This window comes from Sus scrofa, chromosome 6, assembly GCF_054392235.1.
Source record: "Sus scrofa isolate SSC_HxYL_T2T_F1_AM1 chromosome 6, Sscrofa_HxYL_maternal_Yorkshire_Landrace_v2.0, whole genome shotgun sequence".
Classification (NCBI taxonomy): Eukaryota; Metazoa; Chordata; class Mammalia; order Artiodactyla; family Suidae; genus Sus; species Sus scrofa.
This window is the reverse complement of record NC_139388.1, coordinates 93,161,638-93,185,682: the sequence shown is the minus strand read 5'-3', so window position 1 is coordinate 93,185,682 and position 24,045 is coordinate 93,161,638. Positions and strand designations below refer to the sequence as shown.

General features: G+C 52.1%; 3 protein-coding genes across 9 annotated transcripts; 1 reads left to right on the top strand and 2 right to left on the bottom strand.

Annotated features, from left to right (window-relative positions):
• Positions 1-2,533: 2,533 nt before the first annotated feature.
• FAM167B (family with sequence similarity 167 member B) lies at positions 2,534-4,010 on the bottom strand. 4 transcript variants are annotated; one of them, XM_005665176.4, is made up of 3 exons: positions 3,625-4,010; positions 3,324-3,444; positions 2,534-3,021 (listed from the first exon to the last, which is right to left on the bottom strand). In XM_005665176.4, exons 1-3 carry the CDS (start codon positions 3,883-3,885, stop codon positions 2,975-2,977), a joined length of 429 nt encoding a protein of 142 aa, XP_005665233.3. In that variant the 5' UTR covers positions 3,886-4,010; the 3' UTR covers positions 2,534-2,974. The 4 variants fall into 4 exon arrangements, with proteins under 4 accessions (XP_005665233.3, XP_003127810.3, XP_084819860.1 ...); XM_003127762.5 differs by lacking the exon at positions 3,324-3,444; XM_084963734.1 differs by lacking the exon at positions 3,324-3,444 and having other exon boundaries at positions 2,929-3,065.
• Positions 4,011-7,416: 3,406 nt separating this feature from the next.
• LOC106510645 (myotubularin-related protein 9-like) lies at positions 7,417-14,740 on the top strand. 2 transcript variants are annotated; one of them, XM_021095803.2, is made up of 10 exons: positions 7,417-7,690; positions 7,871-7,979; positions 8,199-8,324; positions 8,440-8,613; positions 9,105-9,331; positions 10,702-10,863; positions 11,036-11,177; positions 11,259-11,479; positions 14,199-14,350; positions 14,427-14,740. In XM_021095803.2, exons 1-10 carry the CDS (start codon positions 7,506-7,508, stop codon positions 14,558-14,560), a joined length of 1,632 nt encoding a protein of 543 aa, XP_020951462.2. In that variant the 5' UTR covers positions 7,417-7,505; the 3' UTR covers positions 14,561-14,740. The 2 variants fall into 2 exon arrangements, 1 of the variants encoding a protein (XP_020951462.2); XR_014807396.1 differs by lacking the exon at positions 11,259-11,479.
• A 72-nt stretch (positions 14,741-14,812) lies between these two features.
• EIF3I (eukaryotic translation initiation factor 3 subunit I) lies at positions 14,813-24,008 on the bottom strand. 3 transcript variants are annotated; one of them, NM_001244624.1, is made up of 11 exons: positions 23,950-24,008; positions 23,764-23,856; positions 22,402-22,489; positions 22,045-22,110; positions 20,737-20,886; positions 20,522-20,649; positions 17,079-17,189; positions 16,875-16,964; positions 16,473-16,546; positions 15,108-15,200; positions 14,813-14,968 (listed from the first exon to the last, which is right to left on the bottom strand). In NM_001244624.1, the coding sequence occupies exons 1-11, from the start codon at positions 23,950-23,952 to the stop codon at positions 14,887-14,889; spliced, it is 978 nt and encodes a 325-aa protein (NP_001231553.1). In that variant the 5' UTR covers positions 23,953-24,008; the 3' UTR covers positions 14,813-14,886. The 3 variants fall into 3 exon arrangements, with proteins under 3 accessions (NP_001231553.1, XP_084814428.1, XP_084814429.1); XM_084958302.1 differs by lacking the exons at positions 22,045-22,110; positions 22,402-22,489 and having other exon boundaries at positions 23,950-23,998; XM_084958303.1 differs by lacking the exons at positions 22,045-22,110; positions 22,402-22,489 and having other exon boundaries at positions 23,955-23,998.
• Between the last annotated feature and the right edge of the window lie 37 nt (positions 24,009-24,045).

Sequence of the window (24,045 nt, the reverse complement as noted above, 5' to 3'; positions counted from 1 at the left end):
TTCAGAGTCAGAGGGGAGGAACTATCCCTGCAAGATCACTGGAGAGCAGACATCCGTGTTAGAGGCAAAGAGACACCAGGTGAACACTGCCGCTAGTTTCAGCAGCAGAACAATAGCCATGCCATCTCAGGGCACAGGACAACAGCTCTATCCTATACAGAGGGCAGGGTAACGCCCCTCTTACAGAAGAACGCTGGACAACGGGTTGCTGAAGGAAGCAGGCAGGACAACCCCGTGTCTTAAAGGGGGCACAGTAACAGCCTCTGTTGTGGGAAGAGGGCAGGGCGACACCCCCTAACTAGGACTGGAGAGTAGGGGGACCCGTCTAACCCAGATAGAGGCACGGCCACAGCCTGTGTCAGAGGCACAGGGCCTGACACCACCTCCTGCCACAGGAGGCAGACCGAACAAACATGCCTTCCCAGGCACACAGGTGCAGGCAGCAGATGGGCATCGTTTTGTCACAGGCAGGAGGCAGGGAGCGTGGCACAAGCAGCAAGCAGGCCAACAACCTTCCTTTCTCCTGGGGCCCGGCTCAGGGTGGCCGAGGGCCTGGTCACCAGTGTTAGAAGGAACGCTAAGTGGCTTCTATCAGGCTCAAGAGCTGGGCCTGCACCCTACCAAGGGGGAGGAAGGTATACATGTGTTACCTCGGCCTGAAGCTGCACTGAGGGAGGGGTTGGGGGAGGGGAGCCCACAAAACATTGTTGGGGTTTGTGAGGTGGAAGCTGATGCTTATGCACCTCAGCTGCGGAGAGAAGGGGGAGACAGGAAATGGGTGGGGGGAAGAGGAAGTCTGAGTTGGAAAGTCAGACAAAGGGGGTAATACAGAAACAAAAGCTGAGAAATACAAAGTTAAAAAAAAAAAACAAAAAACACAACAAAAAAACACTTAGGGGGCCCCAGCTCCCCTTGCCATGAACCTGAGCACCTCAGGCCATCGCTGGGCCTCCGCACAACAGCAAACACAGCACTGAGGAGAGCAGCAAGGCACACGACAAAGTGCATGTTTCTTGAGCGCTTACTGTGCTTTATCTCACTTAAGACATGTCCAACTCCATGTGAAGTGAGAATTAGCACTTCCACTTTTTTTTTTTTTTTTTTTTTGTCTTTTTAGGGCGGCACCCTCAGCATATGGAGGTTCCCAAGCTAGGGGTCAAATCGGAGCTATAGCTGCCGGCCTACTCCACAGCTCACGGCAACACCAGATCCCAACCAAATCTGCAACCTATACCACAGCTCACGGCAACGCCAGATCCTTAACCCACTAAGCGAGGCCAGGGATTGAACCCACGTCCTCATGGATACTAGTCGGGTTCGTTAACCCCTGAACCATGAAGGGAACTCCCACTTCCAATTTTTTTTTGGCTGCACCTGCAGCAATTAGAAACTGTACCACAGCAGTGACTTGAGCTGCTGCATTGACAACTCGGGATCCTCAATCCACTGTGCCGCAAGGGAACTCCAGCATTTCCATTTTAGAGATAAAGAAAGAAACTGATGCAAGTGTTAAGGGACCTTCTCAAGATCTAACAGCAATCAATGGTGGGAGTTCCCTTGTGGCAGAGCAGGTTAAGGACCTGGTATTGTCACTGCAGGAGCTCTGGTCCCTGCTGTGGCACAGGTTCCATACCTGACCGAAGAACATCCACATGTCCCAGGCAAGATCAAAAAAGAAAAGAAAAGGGAGTTCCCGTCGTGGCGCAGTGGTTAACGAATCCGACTAGGAACCATGAGGTTGTGGGTTTGATCCCTGCCCTTGCTCCGTGGGTTAACGACCTGGCGTTGCCGTGAGCTGTGGTGTAGGTCGCAGACATGGCTCGGATCCTGCGTTGCTGTGGCTCTGGCATAGGCTGGCAGCTACAGCTCCGATTCGAGCCCTAGCCTGGGAACCTCCACATGCCGCGGGAGCGGCCCAAGAAATAGCAAAAAGACAAAAAAAAAAAAAAAAAAAGAAGAAAGAAGAGAAAAGAAAAGGAATCAGTGGTGGAGCTGGCACTGACAGCTACCAGGTCCTGCTGCTTTTCAGCTGCCCATCTACCTAAGTCATCTTCCATGGGGTGATTTTTTTTTTTTTTTTTTTTGGTCTTTTCTAGGGCCGCACCTGTGGCATTTGAAGGTTCTCAGGCTAGGGGTCTAATCTGAGCTGTAGCTGCCTGCCTACACCACAGCCACACAGGGTTCCATCCCAGTCTGTGACCTACACCACAGCTCACGGCAACACAGGATCTTTAACCCAGTGAGCGAGGCCAGGGATTGAACCTGCAATCCCTGTTTCCTAGTCAGATTCATTAACCACTGAGCCATGACAGGAACACCTCCATGGGATGATTTAGAATTTTAATTTCTTCCCAGTTCTGATCTTGATAAGACGGAGCGATAGAGGTGGAGCTGGGGGAGAGATGGGGACCCATTAAAATAGTCCATCTTTACCCCCAAGGCCGGCCTTCTTTCCTGCAGTAAAATTCCTGGTCCCAGGAAGAGGGGACATACAGTGACCTTGGGCCTGAATAAATGACTGCAGAGACCTTGATGGGAAGCAGAGGTTTATTGAGGAGCCTGGGGCAGGGCTGTCTGTGAGCTCCTCCCCTTCCTCCCACCCCACCCCCATGCGCAGCAGCAGGAGCAACAGGATGCTGGGGCTTTATGCTCCCAGAGAACTGAGTGACTCTCCCCATCTCTCCCCTCGCCCTTTCCAGGTGCTGGCTCCTCTGGGACACCCCTCCCTTTCTTTTCCCAGGTGGGCAGGGGATGAGGTAGCAGGTGGCCCAGGGGTCACGCAGGTGGCCCTCAGCAGAGGGTGAAGCGCCGGGCGCTGATGTTCATGCGCGTGAGGCCCAGGTGCCGCAGAGGCGGGGCCAGGGCCAGGCCGGCCCCAGGCTCCAGCTCCAGCTCCAGCTCGGCCTCGTTCAGCAACTCTTGGTGCAGGTGACAGGCTTGGTCAACCTTCAGCCGGTGCAGCTGCGCCCGCAGTCTAAGCAGCTGCCCTGCCAGCTGGCGGTCCTGTGTCTGCATCTCCCGCTGCAGCCGAGAGGGGGCGTAAGCTCGCTGACCGCCATTCTTCCCTTCTCGTCAACATCCTGGGTCAGTGCATTGACTGTGTCCTCCCCACCCACCCCTCACACCTCAGCTTGATTCATCATGATCAGCTTGAGATCTTGATTCTCAGATGGTGCTCTAAAACCAAGCTAAGGAAACTTTATTACACAAATACAGGTGCCCAGGGGCCAATCCTAGATCAACTAAGTAGAATCTCGAATTTGGAGGCTGGACATTTTTGTACTTGCCAATATTGGGTTAAGAGCCACCTATTTAACACTCACCTCCTCTGTCTATAGCGTGGTCAGTTCTCCTTTGTATCTTTGGGTACAGCAATTCCCAGAGTATGGGAGGCCATGCCTTCCCCCGTTTAAGTGGTGGCCCGCAAAGGCAGGGCTCTGTCCTCTAAGCCACAGGAACACAAGGTCAGTAGATTGGATGGACTCCATCTTCAGCAAGCCACAAAAGTGGGCGGTTGCCAGAGACAGGGTCCATTCTCATCCCCTCCCCACACCCAGGGTCTTGGGCCCTAAGGAAGACTACCCCCAAGGCCCTCTATAAGGTTGCCCACCCCACCAGACTCACCAGTTCCTGTCGGAGCCACTCAAGGGCAGATTCCATTGAGTCAAAGCCACAGATGGCCCCAGGTCCCTCCGGTCCGGGTCTAGCTTGGGCCTTGCGCCAGGCCTGGCTCTGGACCCGGGCCGACCACTCCAGATATGAAGGCCGCCGTGTCTGCAGCTGCAACTTGGCCGTCAGCGCCTTTACAGAGTCCAGGCTCTCTTCTTCCTCATCCTCCTCATCTTCTTCCCCTACTGCCTGGAATTTCAGTGGCCCCAGGGACATGGTTGGGAGTGAATGACAGGCTGCAGTTCTGGGATTAGGGAAAGCCTGGGGATATTGCCCAGGAAGAGGTGACAGAAGCTGATGGTGAAAGAGATGTGCCAGGGAGTGTGGGATGGTGAATGTTCAAGGTGGGTCAGGGAGGCTTGAATATATCAGAGTGCGTAAGGAGATGGGTGTGGGAAGCTGCGTGTGAAAGGGCTGGGATTTTCCTGGACTGCTAACCCAGAAGCCACGTGATGCCCATCCGGGTGGGGGCTGAGGGAGCCCTGCTCCTCTGGCCCCTTGGATAAAATTTATTGTCTTTGTCCAGAAGGAGACACCCAGTTCCCAGAAAGGAAGTTGCTCCAGGATAAGAAAAGCATCATCCACACCAGTCTTGGACCTCTTCCCAAGACCAAGGTTAAGGGAATGGGGAGGGGATAGGAGACTGATAAGCTGTGCCCTGTGTCCACTCATGTCACTGGCCCTTCAGCAAGGGAATCGTGTCTAGATCCCTGGCTCGAGAGTCAGAGATCTGGGTTCTGGTATAGGCTCTGTGGGACCTTGGACAAGTCACTGACCCTCTATTGAGACAGACCAATTATTTCAAGCTCTATTCTAAAGAACTTCATGTTCCCTTGGAAATTCCTCAAGGATGATGTGTGGGGCTAAATGCAGCATTGGGCTCCTGGACCTTCTTCTCCCTGCCCCTCCCAGGGCTTCAACCAGAGAAGTTCCCTTTTTAAAACTTTGTGTTGCAATGTAACACACAAAGAGAGAAACTTCCATGTCAGAAGTATGTGGCTTGATGAGTTCTTCCAAACTGATTACACTTATATAAGCAGTACCCAGATGGAGCGAAGGAATATTACCAGCATCCAGGAAGTCTCCTTTGTGCTCCTGCCCTATCGCAACTCTTCTAAGGGCAATGTAACCAAACATAGGGCTTGCTCATGTGCCCCAAATGCAAAAAGCCAAGATCTGACTTTGCAACAAAGTAAGGGTTCACTTCGGGGGTGGGGGCAACAAAGGAGTAGGAAAAAAGCCCCAGATCCACTCGAACTTGGTCTTTGAGGGTTAGATTTTTGTTTTTGTTTTTTTAAGGGGAAGAACAAAGAGGCTTGGATTAATCATCATCTTGTGACGTTTCTGTTTCTGTGACATTTCTTCATTTCCTTTTTTCTTTTCTTTTCTTTTTTTTTTTTTTTTTTTTTTTTTTTTTGTCTTTTTGGGGCCGCACCTGCAGCACATGGAAGTTCCCAGGCTAGGGGTCGAATCAGAGCTGCAGCTGCTGGCCTACGCCACAGCCACAGCAATGCCAGATGTGAGCTGCATCTTTGATCGACACCAGAGCTTGCAGCAATGCCAAATCCTGAACCCACCGAGTAAGGCCAGGGATGGAACCTGTGTCCTCGTACTAGTTGGGTTTGTTATTGCTGAGCCACAATGGGAACTTCTCTGTGACGTTTCTCTTTTTTTTTTTTTTTTTTTTTTTTTTTGTCTTTTTGTCATTTCTTGGGCCGCTCCCGCGGCATATGGAGTTTCCCAGGCTAGGGGTCAAATTGGAGCTGTAGCCACTGGCCTATGCCAGAGCCACAGCAACTCGGGATCTGAGCCGCTTCTGCAACCTGCACCACAGCTCACGGCAACGCCAGATCATTAACCCACTGAGCAAGGGCAGGGATCGAACCCGCAACCTCATGGTTCCTAGTCGGATTCGTTAACCACTGCGCCACGACAGGAACTCATGTGACGTTTCTTAATTGTAGTTTCAGGCGTCAGGATGTCTCTGGTTTAAGATTATCTGGCTAGGGAGTCCATGGCTTCGGGCTGATGAGCTGTTACCTCATCTTGCCCTGGAGAAACAACTGGAGTTTGTCTGTTAATGACGATATCTAGAATAGCAATTTTAGTACATTAGTGATGTTACTGACAACAGCAATTTTAGTCACCTCACTCTGGTTGATTATTCAGTTAGCACAAGATTATGGTCAAAGGGGACAAAAAGGGGATTAAAGTTTGGATAGAGAGAATCATAAACTCAGTAAGAGAACTTGCTTTTATTTTTTTTTAATTTTTATTTTATTTTGTTTGTTTTTTTGTCTTTTTTAGGGCCGCACCCGCGGCATATGGAGGGTCCCAGGCTAGGGGTCTAATTGGAGCTGTAGCCACAGCCACAGCAACGCCAGATCCAAGCCGGGTCTGTGATCTACACCACAGCTCATGGCAATACTGGATCCTTAACCCACTGAGCGCGGCCAGGGATCGAACCCACAACCTCATGGTTCCTAGTCGTTGTTAACCACTGAGCCACAACGGGAACTCCGAAAAAATAAAAATCTTAAAAAAAAAAAAGAAATGCAAAAAAAAAAAAGAGAGAGAGAGAACTTACTTTTAGGGGGACTTGGTTTCAGTGATACTACCCTAATTTCTGACAGCATAGATTCGCTTTGCCTTTTTGTATACTTTCCAGTGTTCTCACACTTTAGCATGGATCAGAATTGCCTGGAAAGCTTGTTTAAGCAGATTGCTGGGCCCCATTCCCAGAGCTTCAGATTCAGTGTATGTCAGGTAGGGCCTGATAATTTGCATTTCTGAGGAATTCCCATCCCAGCTGATTTCAGCTGGTCTGGAATTTTACAATTCGTACTCTTTTATGTCTGATTCCTTTCACAGAGTGGTTCCAACTTTATGTTTATATGATGGGGGGAGGGTCCACCGATGACTTCATTATTTGAAAGAAGGGTCTTGCACACACACAAAAGCCTGAAACCTGGTGGACCAGAAGGCTCGTTAAAGGCAGGGAGACATTCTTCTTGGTAATCAGCCTTTAACACGGTGTAGGCATCAGTGTTAAAGAAATATAAGAACACTTGGATGGATGGGTCTTCCAGCTTAAGTGCGTCTTTTCCCAGGCTGAAAACTCTGTGAACGGAACTTCCCTCGGCCATCCTTGCGTCTCAACACCCAATGTAAGGCCCAGCTCGGTGCAGAGTCCATTCATGTTTGGTGGAAGGATGGAGAGACGCGGGATGGGGCTTCTGTACCAGAAGTGGCCCCCATAGAGGGCGCCCTCAGGCAGGGACTTCCAGCTGTGGTGGGGGAGGGGCGCCAGCGACACAGCTGCTTGTGTTTAAGGTGGACCAGGGGATTTTCCCCCCACCCTGCCTCCGCCGTAGGGGAGGATGCAGACAGTTCCCCGTTTCACATCTACCCTTTCTACCCCTTCCACCAGGGTACAGGAGAAAGACGGTCTTTTCCTTTATTTTTTGAAATCAGTGGGAGTGCCAGCTCCCCAGAATTAAAAACAACAGCAACACACAAAAATGAGGTCCTCCGGCAACTCAGGCAGGAGGTAAAGGGCTTTACCAAGGTTATTCTCCCCATTTCACAGATGATGAAATTGAGGTTTCCTTAACAGTTTCTACTAGCCCCAGGGTCTCACTAAGAAGTGTTGGCAATGGGGGGGGGGGGTCCTGTGACGCTGTGTGATCTTTTCCTCCAAGGGGCCTCCTTAACAGCTGTCCTGCCGGCGTCGCCAGCTGCCCAGCCAGTTCCTGTCCCTTTCGGAGTCCGCGCTCACCCGCCTGACGCTCCTAGAGTCTGTCCTCCTGTCGGGCCCCAGGCCCACCGCTGGAGGAATGGAGTTCTCGGAGCTGATACGTACGGGCCAAGCCCAAGCCGAGCTCCTGCGGGGCTCGGAGGCGCCCCCGCTGCGCGGCACGCTCTGCGTCACCGGCCACCACCTGCTGCTGTCGCCAGGGGCCCAGGCGACTCCAGATCTGTGGCTGCTGCTGTTGCGTAGTGTCGACTCCATCGAGAAGCGGTGAGAGACGTGGCGGCGACGTCCGGGTAGTTGGGGAGCGCGCGGCTCCGCAGGGAGAGGGGGAAGGGCAAGCGCGGTTGGAGCTGGTGCGCCCCTGCATAACGTGCGACCCTACGAAACTCCCTTCTCCTCCCCTGGTCGGGGGCGGGGGACATTAAGCCTAAACCCGTACATCTCTAGGGTCGAGGGTGACTCCGGCACCATCACGCTGCGCTGTAAGGACCTGCGAGTGTTGCAGCTAGAAATAGAGGGCGTGGAGGCGACGCTGGACATCGCCCGCTCCATCGAGGTCCGCCAAGGGTGCACCAGAGGCCCTTAAGCTATCCTATCCCTTAACGAGGGGAGTCAGCGGGGGTTATCGCTCAAGGGGACCCAGCATCCAGTGTTATTCTGGAGCAAAGCTAATGGCAAAGAGATGCAGAGGGTTCTGGAGTAGATGGAGAGGCGAGAGCTGCGGAGCGGAGGGCTGGATTCCAACCTTTCCCAGATGCCTTGACTTCCTTCCCAGGCGCTGTCCTCCCTGGAATCAGTCATCACCTCCTTTCCATTCTTCTACCGTCCCAAGAGCTTGAGATTGGGCGACGCCTGGCACTTCCACCCGCCCGAAAGCTACTACAAGAGAGTAGCTCGCGAGGTGGGCGCGGTCGTGGGGGCCTGGGAATGTGGAAGAGCCGGCCCTGGAAGGGGAGCAGGGACGGGGCACTCACTGGGAGCCCTAGACCTGATCTTTGCTCCTTCTTGTGCCACAGACCAACGCTTGGCGGCTGAGCGAGGCGAACGAGGACTTCAGTTTGTGCCCCAGTTACCCCCGCGCTGTGATCGTGCCTCGAGCGGTGAACAACGATGCCCTGGCGCGCAGCGCCCGCTTCCGCCAGGGAGGCCGCTTCCCGGTTCTCAGCTACTACCACGCTCCCAGCGGAACTGTGAGCCCCGCCCCTCCCCAGACCCCGCCGCTAGGAGCCTCTTCTTCCTCCTTGGGTCTTCTCTGCACTGGTCTGGCCAGTTCGTTGCCCGGCTGTTGCCTGGCGGCTGTTGCGGGGCTCCGGCTCTATTCTGGCTCTGCCCCCCTCGGCTCAATCCTGCTTTCACCGACGCGGACCCCGCCCCTCTCTCCGGTTTTCGGAGCCTCGCCTATGTCCCGCCCAGACTTCGGCTGGTTTGGGCCCCCTGGAGCCTCGTCCCTCCTTTGTCAACCCATGACCCACCCACGGTCTACCCATCAGGTCCCTACCCACTCCCGCCACAAGCCACCCAGACCTGGGTCCGACGCCCATGGGCCTTCTGCGCCCCTTCCGGCTCTAGCCCTGCTCCAGTGTGTATGTAGCCCTGGCCTAGGGACCCTATGAGCAAAGTCCCTGAACCAGGGCTAGGTGGGTAAGGCTTCCGGAGCCGAGTCCTTGTTCCTTGTTCGCAGGCGGTGCTACGTTCCAGCCAGCCCCTGACTGGGCCTCAGAAGCGGCGTTGTGCTGAGGATGAGGAGCTGCTGCGAGCTGTGCTGGCGGGGGCTCGCCCTGGGGCCCAGGGTTTCATCGTGGACACTCGCTTGACCCAGGCTGCCAAACAGGCGCGCATGACTGGTGGCGGCACGGAGTCCAAGGCTGCCTACCCCGGCTGGAAACGGCTGCACCGGCCCCTGGAGAGGTAAGGAGCCTTCCCACCCTCTCCTAAGCTCTCTCCTGCAGGACTTTTCATGGATGTGGTTGGGGGACGGGTGTATTCCAGAAACCTTGAGGTCTGACTGTTAGGTCTCTCCTGGAAACCATCCTGCCAAGTGGGCATCCCACTGACGGAGCCCATGCCTCTGTAGGCACAGCAACTCTGCCTAGAAAAAAGTACCTCTTTAAAACTCTTTCCCTGGTTTTTCCAGGAACAACCTCACCACACAAACACACACCCCTCTGCACTGGTCCCAGCCCTGCCCTGAAGGCTCTGCCCACACAGCTGTCATCTGTTCCCTCTGTCTCCAGGTGCTGGTAGCACCACGAGGAGATCCTGAGGCAGTTTTTGTGCTTTGAGGAGAGTGGACTGCTTCCTTATCCAGAATACAAAACTCTGTTTATTCATTTATTCAACCCACATTGACCCGGCACAGAGGCTGAGATGGTGGCCAGCCCAGATGTGGCTGGAAGATCAGCAGTAAACAGGCAGCTGGAATTCAGTGTGATATGTAGCAGCACAGAGAAGGCACCTGTCTCTTAGGTCATCCAGAGAAAGTTTCCCTGAGAACAGGATGCTTTAGCTGAGACCAGGGAGGAGGGGTGAGCCCCGGGTGGGGGTGGGGGGGACACTCCAGGTGGAAGGTGCTGCAGGTGTGTGGGGCAGGGAGCCCAGTCATCTGTCCTGGTTTTGGAACTGTGTGCACCTCAGTGTGATAGGAGTGTGGAGTGTGAGGAGGAAGCAGAGAGGGACAGATGGAGGTGGAGAGGCTGAAGGGGTGACAGGGCCCAGAGCAAAGGTCTTGTACACCATGATTTTGAGCTTAGATTTTACCCTAAAGGCAGAGGGGAGCCACTGAAGGCTTTCAAACAAGGCTGACAAAGTCTCAATTAGATTTTCTGGCAGGAGGTTACTGGTGATCTAGAGCAGAACGGTTCCTGGGAAGTAGGAGCAGATACCAGAATCCCAAGAGCATCGTGTTGTCTTGTCCGGGGGGACTGTGTCAGACTGGGGTACTTCAAGGGTACTGTGACACCTTCATCAAATTGGGGGTTTCCCAGGGCATCCTCTGTTTCTTCAGAGGGCTAGGTGACCCCTCCCCAGGTATTGTTCTTGCCCCCCCAGTAGACTAGGTCTCCCCAAAGGGTCTCCTCCACCAGACTGGGGAAGCCTCAAGATTGGGGAATCATTTCGATCCAATTAGATGGGCTCCCCAAAGGGCCCTGTGTCGCTCTTGTCATATGGGCTCCTCGGAGGGCTCTATCTGTCCATCCTGGGTCTGGAGCACTTGTTCCCAGGCTGTGCTCACTGGAGCTAGGGCTGGAGGAGGGATAAGTAGACTCCCACTCGTACAGGGGGCGGCCCCTACAGGAGAGCTTCGTGCGCTTGGTGGAGGCCTGTGGGGACCTGGAGCAGAGCATGGATCGCTGGCTTAGTCGACTAGAGGGTTGCCGGTGGCTGTCACATGTGAAGGAGACACTGAGCACCGCCTGCCTAGCAGCCCACAGCATGGAACGGTAAGGCCCCTACCCTACAAAACAGAACAGGGCAGGGTGGGCATAACACCAAGGCACAAAAACCATGTCTCATTATGCAAATGCACCCTTCAAATGGGCTCATTCTATTCCTGGCCTGGCCACCCCAGGCAGGGAAGGACTGGCCAACTTTTGACAAGCCCTGGGCCCACAGGGAAGGGGCCTGCATCCTGGTGCACGGGGCTGAAGGCACAGACAGCACCCTGCTCGTGACTTCACTCGCCCAAATCATCCTAGACCCCTTGAGCCGGACCATGGCTGGATTCCAGGAACTGATAGAGCGGGAGTGGATCCAGGTAAGTAGTGGCCCAGCCCAGCCCTATCCCTCCCTCCAGAATCCCTGCTTTCTTGTGCCCATCGCTCTGCCCCCTCCCCAGGCCGGCCACCCCTTCCAGCTGCGCTGTGCCCACTCGGCCTTCTCCCACGCCCGCCCCAAGCACGAGGCACCCACTTTTCTCCTCTTCCTGGATTGCGTGTGGCAGCTGGGCCGCCAGTTCCCGCTGTCGCTGGAGTTTGGGGAGGGGATGCTGTTGGCGCTGTTTGATCACGCCTATGCCTCGCCTTTCGGCACCTTCCTCTGCAACAGCGAAAAGGAGAGGTGAGCTAAGGGGGCAGACACAGGATGGGGCGGGCACCTGCCGCTTCGGCATCCTACTTCCTTAGAAGGACACCATTCCCTTTCCTTCCTCTTTTAGAAAAACTGAATGTCCCCTTCTCTCCTACCTCCAGACCTCATACTTCCCCTTCACTTCTGCAAAGCTAGAAATGGATGGGTCCAAGGCCAGTCCTTCAGACCTAACCACTCTGTCTATAGCCACGAAGCAGCCCACTCCTAGCTCAGAAACACGGACTCAAGGGGAAAGTTGCTGTGGAAACCATTTCTGGGGCTCTCTCCCACACTGCAGACTTGATTCTAGTGAAGCAATAGCTTAGAGGTTGAAAGCTGAGTCTACTTGTTTGGGCTCAAATTCTGGCTCCACCACTCACCTGCTAGGTGATCAAAAACAACCCTGGAGCCTGTTTCACCAAGAGCAAGGAAAGGGTGATAATAGTCACCATTATTGAGGGGTGAGCTATGTGTGTATGTGAAGATTTGTCAAGTGAAAGTGTTTAGCACAGTGCCCGCCACACAGTGGGCACACAAGTGGTAGTTGTTTTTATTATTTGGTTGACTTTTATGTGCTCCCAATGAGCTCCCATTAGCCATCTTTGACTCATCAGACTGGGATGAGAGGAGGGTTCACTCTTAAGAAGGTGGAAATCATGCTTAATTATCTTTGGTTGCCCCCAGGGTTCCTCCCCGCCATGTTGTTTTCACTAACTCCGCTTATCATTCAGGTTAGAAGCTGTTGTTTTTTTACCTCCCTCTCCCCCATTCTTCCTCATGAGCTTTTTTCCCTTAAGAATTTTTTAGCTTAGGGAGTTTCTGTCATGGCTCAGTGGAAACAAATCTGACTAGCATCCATGAGGATGCAGGTTCGATTCCTGTCCTTGTTCAGTGGGTTAAGGATCCGGTGTTGCTGTGAGCCGTGGTGTAGGTCACAGGCAAGGCTCGGATTTGGTGTTGCTGTGGCTGTGGCTTAAGACAGCAGCTACAGCTCCAATTCAACCCCTAGCCTGGGAACTTTCATATGCTGCAAGCGTGGCCCTAAAAAGAAAAAGAAAAAAAAAAAAAAAGCCCCTCCTACTACCTAATCTAGTTTCCTTTCCATGTGGACCATTGGGACAGCTTCCTCACCGTTCTTACCTTTATCCTTAAAATAAATAAATAAATAAATTAAATAAAATTCATCAGTTCAGTGATCACATTGGACTGAATGTGGTCCTATTAATGGTTACATTAAACCCTTTCTCACTTTTTTTGCTTGTTGGGGCCATACACGCAGCATGTGGAAGTTCCCAGGCTAGGGGTCAAATCAGAGCTACAGCAGCTGGGCACAGCCACAGCCACGCCAGAGCCAAGCCGCATCTTCGACCTACACTGCAGCTCATCGCCACATCAGATCCTAATCCCCACTGAGCGAGGCCAGGGATCGAACCTGTATCCTCATGGATACTAGCTGGGTTCATTACTACTGAGCCACAACAGGAACTCTTCTCCCCCTTTCTTGTTTTTGTTCATGCAGTTCACTCCCTCCCAGGTCCTCCCATGTTTTTGCACAGCTGGTGAACTTCTGCTGATAGACCCAGCTCAAATGGCCCATTCTTCTTATTGCTTTTAGGGACGCACTTGCAGCATATAGAAGTTCCCAGGCTAGGGGTCCAATGGGAGCTACAGCTCCAGCCTACACCACAGCCACAGCAATGTGGGATCTGAGCCACGTCTGCAACCTACTCCACAGCTCACAACAATGCCAGATCCTTAACCCACTGAGCAAGGCCAGGGATCGAACCCGTATCCTCATGGATAGCAGTTGGATTCGTTACCGCTGAGCCACAATAGGAACTCCAAATGGCACATTCTTTTTTTTTTTTTTTTTTTTTTTTTTTTGGTCTTTTTGCCTTTCCTAGGGCCGCTTCCTGCGACATATGGAGGTTCCCAGGCTAGGGGTCCAATTGGAGCCGCAGCTACCGGCCTATGCCAGAGCCATAGAAATGCAGGATCCGAGCCGCGTCTGCGACCTACACCACAGCTCACGGCAACGCTGGATCATTAACCCACTGAGCAAGGCCAGGGATCGAACTCGCAACCTCATGGTTCCTTGTCGGATTCATCAACCACTGCGCTACGACGGGAACTCCTTTTTTTTTTTTTTCTTTATATAATGATTTTAATTTTTTTCATTATAGCTGGTTTACAGTGTTCTGTCAATTTTTTACTGTGCAGCAAGGTGACCATTACACATACATGTATATTCTTTTTTCTCACATTATCATACTCCATCATAAGTGACTAGACATAGTTCTCTGGGCTACGCAGCAGCATCTCATTGCTTCTCCATTTCAAAGGCAATAGTCTGCATCTATTAACCCCGAGTTCCCGATCCATCCTGCTTCCTCTCACCCCCCCTTGGCAACCATGAGACTATTCTCCAAGTCCATGATTTTCTTTTCTGTGAGAAGGTTCATTTGCCACATGGCACATTCTTAATGAGGCTTCCCTGATCTTTCAGGCAAAGCTAAGCAGAATTCCTTAAGAACTAGAATTTTTGTCTCATTCCTATTTGATCGTAGTGCCCAGTTGAGGATCTGACTGGCAGTAACATCTGCAGGAGAGGTTTTCACTGCCCTGGGGGAGCTGTCACCCTGCTAACCAGGGCCCCAGAATCCCAGAGGACATAGCTGAGGCTGGAAGCACTCTCTCTCCCTCCCTCCAGATGCCTGTGTGAAGTGAGAACTCGAACGCACTCCTTGTGGTCTGGGCTCAATCAGCCAAAAGAGCAACGGAAACTCCGGAACCCGCTATACGTCCCCAACCCCTCCGCCATCTGGCCATCTGTGGAGCCCCAGAGCCTGCGACTGTGGCAAGGTGACCCCACCCCTCCTCCTCCCCTGGGGAGTTCTCCCCTCTGCTCAGCTTCCTTACCTGTCCTCCTCCTCCTCAGGCCTGTTTCTTCGCTGGACCCGTCCGCCTGAGCCTTCAGAGGTAGCATGGGAGAAGGTGTGGCAAATAGTGACAGATCAGGAGAAGGCAGAAGGCTCTCAGCCAACAGTTTCAGCCTCTGAGCCCCAACCCTAAGCGCTCATTCCTTGGATAATGGTTGAGATGTTCCTGAACCTTCTCCAGGCCCCTCAGCACCTTTGGACCTTGGAAGAGGGTCCCTGCAACCCAGCCTGGCCCATAATACTGAAGTGCCAGGTTTGAACTGTCCCAAGTGTAGGGAGGAGATCAAAATAATAAAGGCATCCGTGACTGGTATCAGCTTGCGGGGGTGTCACTGAGAAAGGAAAGTGATGAAATAGGCCCTGTAAAATATCCAACAAGAAACCATTTATTTCCAAACTAATTTATTTCTCAGAGTCCAAAACCTTCTGTGACCCTACCCCAGACGGAGATCCAGCTTCTTAAGCCTCAAACTCAAATTCAAAGTACTGCGGGTCGAAGTAGTGGATGCGGACATAACCGTCTTCCCCACCGCTGCTGTAGCTGAAAGAGACAGCCGGGACCCAGTCAGATGCCTGCCCTGCGGGAGGCTGGCCTGGGAGTGGTGGCTGGGGCATGGGAAAGGGGCAGAGGTGGGCAGACCAGAGCTGAGCCCAGCGCCCTTCACTGCACCGGGTTCTACCTTTTGCCATCAGGATGGAAGGCAACGCTGTTGATAGGTCCGAAGTGACCCTTGACTCTTCCGAATTCTTCTTCAAAGGCCAAGTGGAAGAACCTGGAGGGGGGCGGTGTTGGGAAGAGACAATCATTCTTCATGTCCTTTCAAAACACATCAGGGCGGCAGGGGATGGGGGGTGGGGAGGGGGTTCCCATCATGGCACAGTGGAAACAAATCCAACTAGGAACCATGAGGTTGTGGGTTCAATTCCTGGCCTTGCTCAGTGGGTTAAGGATCCGGCATTGCCATGAGCTGTGGTGTAGGTCGCAGACGAGGCTCAGATCCTGAGTTGCTGTGGCTGGGGCGTAGGCCTGCAGCTGTAGCTATGACTGGACCCCTGGCTTGGGAACCTCCATATGCCTCAGGTACAGCCCTAAAAAGATAAAAAAAGAAAAAAAAAAAAAAAAGCATGTCAGAGGGGAGTCCCTGCTGTGGCACAGTGGGACTGGTGGCATCTCTGCAGCACCAGGACACAGGTTCCATCCCTGTCCCCGCACCACATAGTGGGTTAAAGGATCCAGCATTGCCACAGCTGAGGCATAGGTTACAGCTATGGCTCAGATCTGATCCCTAGCCTGGGAACTCCCTATGGAGTGCCAAAAAAGAAAAAACGTAACAAATAAAACAAAACCCATGTTGGATGTACCACTCCCCAAACACAAACTATAAAGTGGGAAACTAGGATACAGAGAAATGATGAGCCCCTGTAGCTCAGCAGGTTAAGGATCCAGTGTTGTCGCTGCTGTGGCACGGATTTGATCCCTGGCCCAGAACTTCCACATGCAATGGTTGCAGCCAAAAAAGGGAAACACGAATGTGAACAAAATAAGACAAAGTTGGAGGAAGACTGGACCCAGACGTCTTCCTTGCTATGTGCTAGGCAGTGCTCTAAGCGCTTAACAACTATCGAGTCATTTATTTAATGTGCACGGTGGGCTTTTTTGACCTTTTTTCTAGGGCTGCTCCCTCAGCATATGGAGGTTCCCAGGCTAGGGGTCTAATTGAAGCTGTAGCCGCTGGCCTACGACAGAGCTACAGCAATGCAGGATCCGAGCTGTGTCTGCACAGTTTTATGAGGTAAGTATATTATCATTGTCCCCTTTATACAGTCAAGGGTAACTGGGCACAGAGAATGACAACGATGTGCAGGGCTTAAGAGCAAGCCTGAGAGTGCATGGGCTTAACTGCTATGCTACACACTTGTCACAGGGGGGCTTCTCTTCCTGGCAGCCAATGAATTGAGGGACATCTTCTCAGTTATATGGTTTGTGTCTATCATGAAAGACACCTCAGGACATTTCAGTTTGGCAGAGCTCCTTCCCCCTTTACCTGGCCTCGAACTTGCCAATCCTGGTGGAGGTAGTGGTTACATCCATGGCTTCCTGACCACCGCCCAGCACCACCTGAAGGGAAGGAGACACTCTAGAGAGGCCCGAAGGGCAGGCAAGTCCATTTTCTGTTTTCCCCTCTCATCTCATAAGCCTTTAATGTCTCTCACATCAGACTGGGAAGATAGATATTTAGGATAAGGAACAAAAAGAGCCTTCAGCCATCTCCTGCCCTGTCTCCTGGGCCTTCCCAATCATTCAGCCTTGTTGTTGCTCGGGGAATCTCTTCTCTGCCTGACACTATTTCACTCCAGAGTTCCTTTCCTAATTGGTAGACAAACACCTAGATCCTGGAAACATCCTGAGGCAGCAGCACGCAGGGGTGGGCGTGGGGTCCCCTTACGTGGTCATAGTTGGGAGAGAGGGCAGCCGAGTTGACGGGACGTTCTGTGCGGAAAGTCTTCTGGTGTTCCAGGGTTGTGGAGTCAAAGAGCTAGAGAGAGAAGGCGGGGAGAAATCTGTGAGCGGAGCCTTCCTGGGGGACGTCGGGCAAGTGGAGAGCCATGCAGGAGGGGGCAGCCCCACCGGACCCCTTGCCCAGGCTTACCTTGGCTGTGTTGTCCTTGGATGCAGTGACAAACATGGTCATGTCCCGGGATAACTGGATGTCATTGATCTGCCGCGAGTGCTCCTTAACATTCACCAACACCTCTCCAGACTGCGGAAGCAGGAACAGTGAGGCTCTGACCAGCCAAAGCCCCGGCGCCGCCACCAAGCCTCAGCCAGGGCTCCGTGCTGGGGGCGGGGAGGTCTGGGTTGGACCTCAGTTTCCCCGAATCAACATTTACTCCCAAGTCCAAGCCTACATCCTAACCTGACCCAAGTGTACAGGTTTCATGAACACGGCTAGTCCATCTAGGAAAACACACACTTAGTGCCCAATCTGTGGACCTATTAATTAACCGTCATGGACCAGCACAGCGGGTTTTCACTTAATTCTTCTTCCAACAAGTATGTATTGAATGGCTACTATTTGCCAAGTACTGTGTTAAGCCCTTAACACCACCTATTTCTATTTCTGCTAAGCCTCTCAACAATCCTATGAAGGGGTTATTTTAACAGAATTTTTTTTTTGGTCTTTTTGCCTTTTCTAGGGCCACTCCCGCAGTATGTGGAGGTTCCCAGACTAGGGATCTAATCGGAACTATAGCCACCAGCCTACCCCACAGCCACAGCAACATGGGATCCAAGCCGCGTCTGCATCCCACACCACAGCTCACGGCAACGCCGGATCATTAACCCACTGAGCAAGGGCAGGGATCGAACCCTCAACCTCATGGTTCCTAGTCAGATTTTTTTTTTTTTTTTTTGGTCTTTTTGCTATTTCTTGGGCCACTTCTACAGCATATGGGAAGTTCCCAGGCTAGGGGTCTAATCGGAGCTGTAGCCGCCAGCCTACGCCAGCGCCACAGCAATGCAGGATCCAAGCCATGTCTGCGACCTACACCACAGCTCACGGCAACACGGGATCATTAACCCACTGAGCAAGGGCAAGGATCAAACCCGCAACCTCATGGTTCCTAGTTGGATTCGTTAACCACTGTGCCACGACAGGAACTCCATTTAATGGAAATTTTAAAGGAAAAAATTACAGTTTAGAGAGGTGGTTTGACATGCTGGAGATCACGGAACCAGTAAGAGGCAGAGGCGGCCTTACTACAGGGTCTTGGTCACAGTTCACGAGAACCACGGCATTCTTTTCTTCTTTTTCAGCCTCGCCTGCAGCATATGGAAGCTCCCGGGCCAGGAATCCAATCTGAGCTGCAGCTACCACCCATGCCAGATCCTTAACCCACTGCACTGGACCTGCAATGCCTAAACCTGGGCCAGGGATCAAATCCATGCCACCTCAGAGACAAATCCATGCACTGGGCCAGCAGGTTTTTTTTTTTTTTTTTTTTAGGTCTTCTCAAAGGGCCATTTCATCTCCCGATTTTCCTTCCCACTAAACCACCCGATAGACTGTATAGTACAAAGAGTTTTGGAGTTTGCCTTTAAAAGTACTTCTCAGAGCTCCCACAGTGGCTTAGCAGGTTAGGAACCTGACATAGTGTCTGTGAAGATGTGGGTTTGATCCCTGGCCTCACTCAGTGGGTTAAGGATCTGACGTTGCCACAAGCTATGGTATAGGTCACAGATGTGGCTCAGATCCAGCATTGCTATGGCTGTGGCACAGGCCTACAGCTGCAGCTCCACTTTGATCCCTAGCCAGGGAACTTCCACATGCCACAGGTACAGCCATAAAAAGGAAAAAAAAAAAAAAAAAAGTAATGATCTGTGCCTCAATTTCTCTATCTAGAAAACAAGATTATTAACCCCCCCCCCCCCCAGGGTTGGAGTTCCCATTGTGGCTCAGCAGTAACGAACCTGACTAGGATCCATAAGGATTCGGGTTCAATCCTTGGCCTTGCTCAGTGGGTTGGGGATCCAGGGTTGCTGTGAGCTGTGGTGTAGGAAGCAGATGCAGCTCGAATCCCGCATTGCTGTGGCTGTGGTGTAGGCCAGCGGCTACAGCTCCAATTTGACCCCTAGCCTGGGAACCTCCGTATGCCGTGGGTGCAGCCCTAAAAAGAAAAAAAGAAAGAAAGAAAAAAAGAAAAAAAAGACAAGTATTATGTCTGATCTTGGTTCCTTTTCCCTTCCTGCAGGTAGGCCTGGTACCTTAGTGGACCAGAGTCAGAGCTTATTGAGTGACTGACTAATCTTTACATTCTTATATTGCAGCATTCCCCAGAATCCCAGGCACTCATATCAGAAATGTGAGCCAGCCTGGCCTTTACCCTTTCCCTAACTCCCCATCTCATCAGTCGCCTAGAATGTCTCGTGACTGTCAGGTACTCCACATTCCTGTGGCGACTGCCTAGTTCATGTCTATTCTCCAAACTATAGCCTGTAAGAACTTTCTAAAGAGAAAACCTGATCATTCACAACAATTTGAAGATTCTCAACTGCTGAAGGGAAAAATCACAACTCCTTATCTCCTGACACGTCCCTCGCTTCCAGCTTGAAGCTCTATTTATTTATCTTCATGGTCTAATGTACATGCCACCTCTTCTGTGACAGAGGACACTTTCTGTACTTGGCTGAGACCTCTATGGTGGCACAACTCACAATCTGACTTGTGTGAGCTATTTGTGCTTCTTCTTCTTCTTTTTTTTTTTTTTTTTTTTTTTTTTGCTTTTTAGGGCTGTACCTGTGGCATATGGAGGTTCCCAGGCTAGGGGTCAAATCAGAGCTGTAGCTACTGGCCTACACCACAGCCACAGAGCTGAGCTGCATCTGCTTCCTACACCACAGCTCACGGCAACATCGGATCCCCAACCACTGAGTGAGGCATGGGATTGAACCTGTACCCTTGTGGATAGTAGTCAGATTCATTTCCACTGCACCACAATGGCAACTCCCCTGATTTACTTCTTTGTCCTCAGAGCCTAGCATAGGGCCTAGCACTCAATAGTGGCAGGAAAATACTTAGCTGTGATCATTATGAATATATCCTGAGTACTTGGTGACAGGTTTTTTTGAACACCTGCTATCATTCAATCTTGAAACATCTTACAGATGAACAGGCAAGTTATGTAATTTGCCCAAGATTACATACTTGGAAAGTGGTGACATCTGTGTATGAATCCAGCCCTCAATCTACCCACTGGGCTTATAAGCTACTGCAGTGACAAAGCCAGCTCCCCAACCTGCCATGCTGCAAGAGGACTCCCATAGATAATCATTCTGGGAGTTTCTGCTGTGGCTCAGCAGGTTAAAAACCAAATATAGTGTCCATGAGGATGCAGGTTCAATCCCAGGCCTCACTCAGTGGGTTAAGGATCTGGCGTTGCTGTGGCTGTGGCTGTGGAGGAGGCCTACAGCTGCAGCTCTGATGTGACCTCTAGCCTGGGAACTTCCTTATGCTGCAAGTGCAACCATTAAAAAAAAACAAAGAGAGAGAGAGAGAATCATTCCGATGGGCTTAGGTCCCACCCAGTCTCTTACCTTGGCGCTATACTGGTTGAGCTCTCCACCCTCATGGCCCGCAATGATGCACTCTCCCAAGGGTCCCCAAACAGCACTGGTGATCTTGGAGTCATTGCAGGGGATCTTCATGTAAGGCTCGTTGCTGTCTGTGTGGGGCAGCAGCTGTCAGGCCCTGGGCTCTGGAGCCACATCCTTCACCCCAACCCTAGTCCTTAGCCCCAGCGCCGGCTCACCAATCTGGCTCGGGTCCCGGAGATCAAAGAAGCTCACGAAGCACTGGTAGCCCATCTGCTTGTCCGTGGAGAACATGATGATGTTGCCCCCAAAGTCAAAGCCACAGGTCCGGACTGCTGAGTTGGTCTTGAGGAGGGCCAACTGTTTCCCTGTGGATAAGCAGAGCCTGGGCTACCCCTTGCCCTCTGCCACTGAGGGGAGGACCTTACACTTGCCTATCGTCACATCGAGCTGTTTCTCCTGTGCTGGTGACTCCTGTCCCCACCCTACCTGCTTCCTCACTGCTGTGCTTTGGCTCAAGTCTTTTTTTTTTTTTTTTTTTTTTTTTTGCTATCTTAGAGCCTCACCCGCAGCACATGGAGGTTCCCAGGCTAGGGGTTGAATTGGAGCTACAGCTGCCGGCCTATACCACAGCCACAGCAACATGGGATCTGAGCTGTGTCTGTGACCTACACCACAGCTCACGGCAACGCCAGATCCTTAACCCACTGAGCAAGGCCAGGGATCAAACCTGGGTCCTCATGGATGCTAGTCAGATTCATTAACCACTAAGCCACGAAGGGAACTCCTGGCTCAAGTCTTTTAAGTTTCTCCATAGTCCCCCCTCAGACACCCTGCCACGGTGGCACTCAGAGTGGACTGCATTATATGTCTCTGCCTCTGGACGTGCTCCTCCCCAGCAAAGACCTGCTCTAGCTCTCTCCGTGTCCACAGAAAAGAGTTACTAAACCGAGCGGCTTAATAGGCTCCCCTGTCTCCTGTCTGTTCCTCCAATGCTCCCCATTGCCACCTGGGTTTGTCAAACATGCTCTTCCCTGCTCAGGGACCTCACAGCATGCGGAGTCCTACAGAACAAAGCCCTGCTCCTGAGTTGGCATTCAAGGCCTGGTCTGGCCCAAGCCTGCCTCATCTCCACTGCTGTCATTTACATCTCCCAAGTAGCAGAAATTCTTGCCTGATGAGATGACTTGGACATGACCCTTGCCGTGCGTTCAGTCCTGCATGGGCCAAAGCAATGACCTCTTTCTCATCCTTCAAGCCCTGGCTCATATGACATTTACCATGGGAAACAGTCCCAGGCGGCTCCCATCCCCATTCCAGGCCGTCAGTTGACCCCCTCTGGCCTTCTGCAGTGCTCCTTGCTTTCTCTCACATGGTCTGTGTCTTACTGCAGGGCCTCTTTTCTTATCTGTCTCTTTTTCCCCAGACTAGGAACCATCTCTGGATTTACCTCTACTTCTCCAGAACCTGGTCACCTAAACCAGTGTATCGTAGGTCCTCACTGCTGAAAAAGGATCCAGGCTTACCTGTTTCACAGTCCCAGAGACGACAGCTGTTGTCAGCTGAGCCGGTGAGGACATGCTTGGTGTCCCCTGAAGAGGGTGTTAAGAAGCACGACGGAGCTCACCTGAACCCTTGTCCTCCTGGAAGGCCAACCTCCCAGACAGCCCCCTTCTTCTCTGATCTCAGAACATCATAACCTCCTCATCCAAAATGGAAACTTGTCCTAAATGTTCTCCCAACCGATGAACGGACCAAAAAGTAGGAGGTAGGTATCATTCTCTAAACCCACAAGAGCATCTCAAACTCCCAACTCCAAGTCAGCTGCCTCTCTGCTGCTGGCTGACGCTGGGAGCATGGACTCAGAGCACAGACAAGGATACAGTCAGCGTCCACACACCACACAGCACCGGTGTGGCCCATGTAGGTGCCCAGCCTCTCACCATTCACAGAGTACCATACATTGACAATCTGGAGGAATCAATGACAATGTGACAGCCTGACAGGTGTCCCAGCAGAGCAATGGCCTCCTATTTTCCTCCAGGGGCCCCCAGCAGGCTCCAGCCCAGCCAGATTCTGCCCTCTCCTGCTCGTCTCTTGGGAAAGAGCAGGTGGCTGTTAAAAAAAGACCAACTCCTAGATTCTCCTCCTTCCCGCTGGGGAGTCTGAAGGCTTGCAAAAAGTCTCCATTTGCCACTATCCCAGCCAGTCCTTCCCCAGATTCCTAAACCCTCAGAAGAATAAAAGGTCAAGTTGAGTGCCAGCCTAAAAAGCAGCAACTTTGGTGCTCTGTCCCAATGGGAGCAGGTGGTAGTAAGAAAGCCTGGGTTCCAGTCCCTGCTCTGCTATTCTCTCACAGTATTATCTCAAAATGAGTGCCTCTCCCCTATGATCTTCGGTTTTCCCATCTGTAAAGTGGCCATGACAATAATGCCTTCTTCAAAGCATAGCTCTGCAGCTCTAACAAAATAATGTCTAAGCAATTTATAACATGAGTAACATTAATTAGGTACTCACACACACCAGGTACTGTGCTAAACTCCTTACCTGAATAATCCCCTTTAATCCTAAAGATAACCCCATGAGAGAGGTACTATTGCCACCTACATTTTGTGAAAAAGGACACACTGCATGGTGAATGCAGTCACGCTGCTCAGTCACACTGCTACTGAATGCAGGATTCAAACCAGGTCTTTTTGATTTCAGAGCCTCCAGTTTAGTCACTAGAGTTAACCTCCTCCATGTGGAGGTGCCTCAACAGGCAGTAATGTGAGGGGCTGTTTGCAGTCACTGACAGGGTAGGGCCCAAAAGAGCTGACTGAAATGACACCAGGGACATCTTCACTAAGGCCACTGTGTCTCTAGCTGCCCAAGGATCAACTTTCCCTTTCTACAGGTGGTCTGTTCCCCTATTTTTGTAGAATAGCTTTCTTTCCCAGAATGGTTTCCCCTCACCCCCACCCCCCCGAGAGCTGACCTTCTTCCCCGTCCCCCTTCCACAATGGTATTTGCTTTTCTTCTCCCCGGCTACTCCTTCCTCCTACCAACAACTGAGTTTTTCCTCACTTCTCTCTCACCTAACCACGGGATGGTCTCTCTCTACTTCTCAGAACGGGGCGCTCTTTGATTTCTACCTCGCGGCAAAACTGGCTAGTCTACCCTTCGACCCAGCAGAAGCAACTCGCCCCCTCCCAGGCTCCCTCTGTATGTATGTCCCGCCGGCCCGCCCTCCGGCGGACGCTCACAGGGTCCTTGGCCACCGTGAAGAGGAGGTCTCCCTCGCGGTTGTACTTAATCTGCGTAATGGACCGCTCATGGCCCTGCAGCAGGATCGGCTTCTGTGGGGACAGGACGAGAGTGTCAGTGCCCAAAAGAGGCCCATGCCCCAGCCAGGACCCCCACGGAAACACCTCCAACTAAAGAGAACTCACCATACCGGCGAAAACGCTGGGAAGGCGGCAACGTGAGTAGAAGCGGAAGAGGGTTTGACGCCACTTCCGGATTACGGGTCTCCGCCCTTTCTTTCC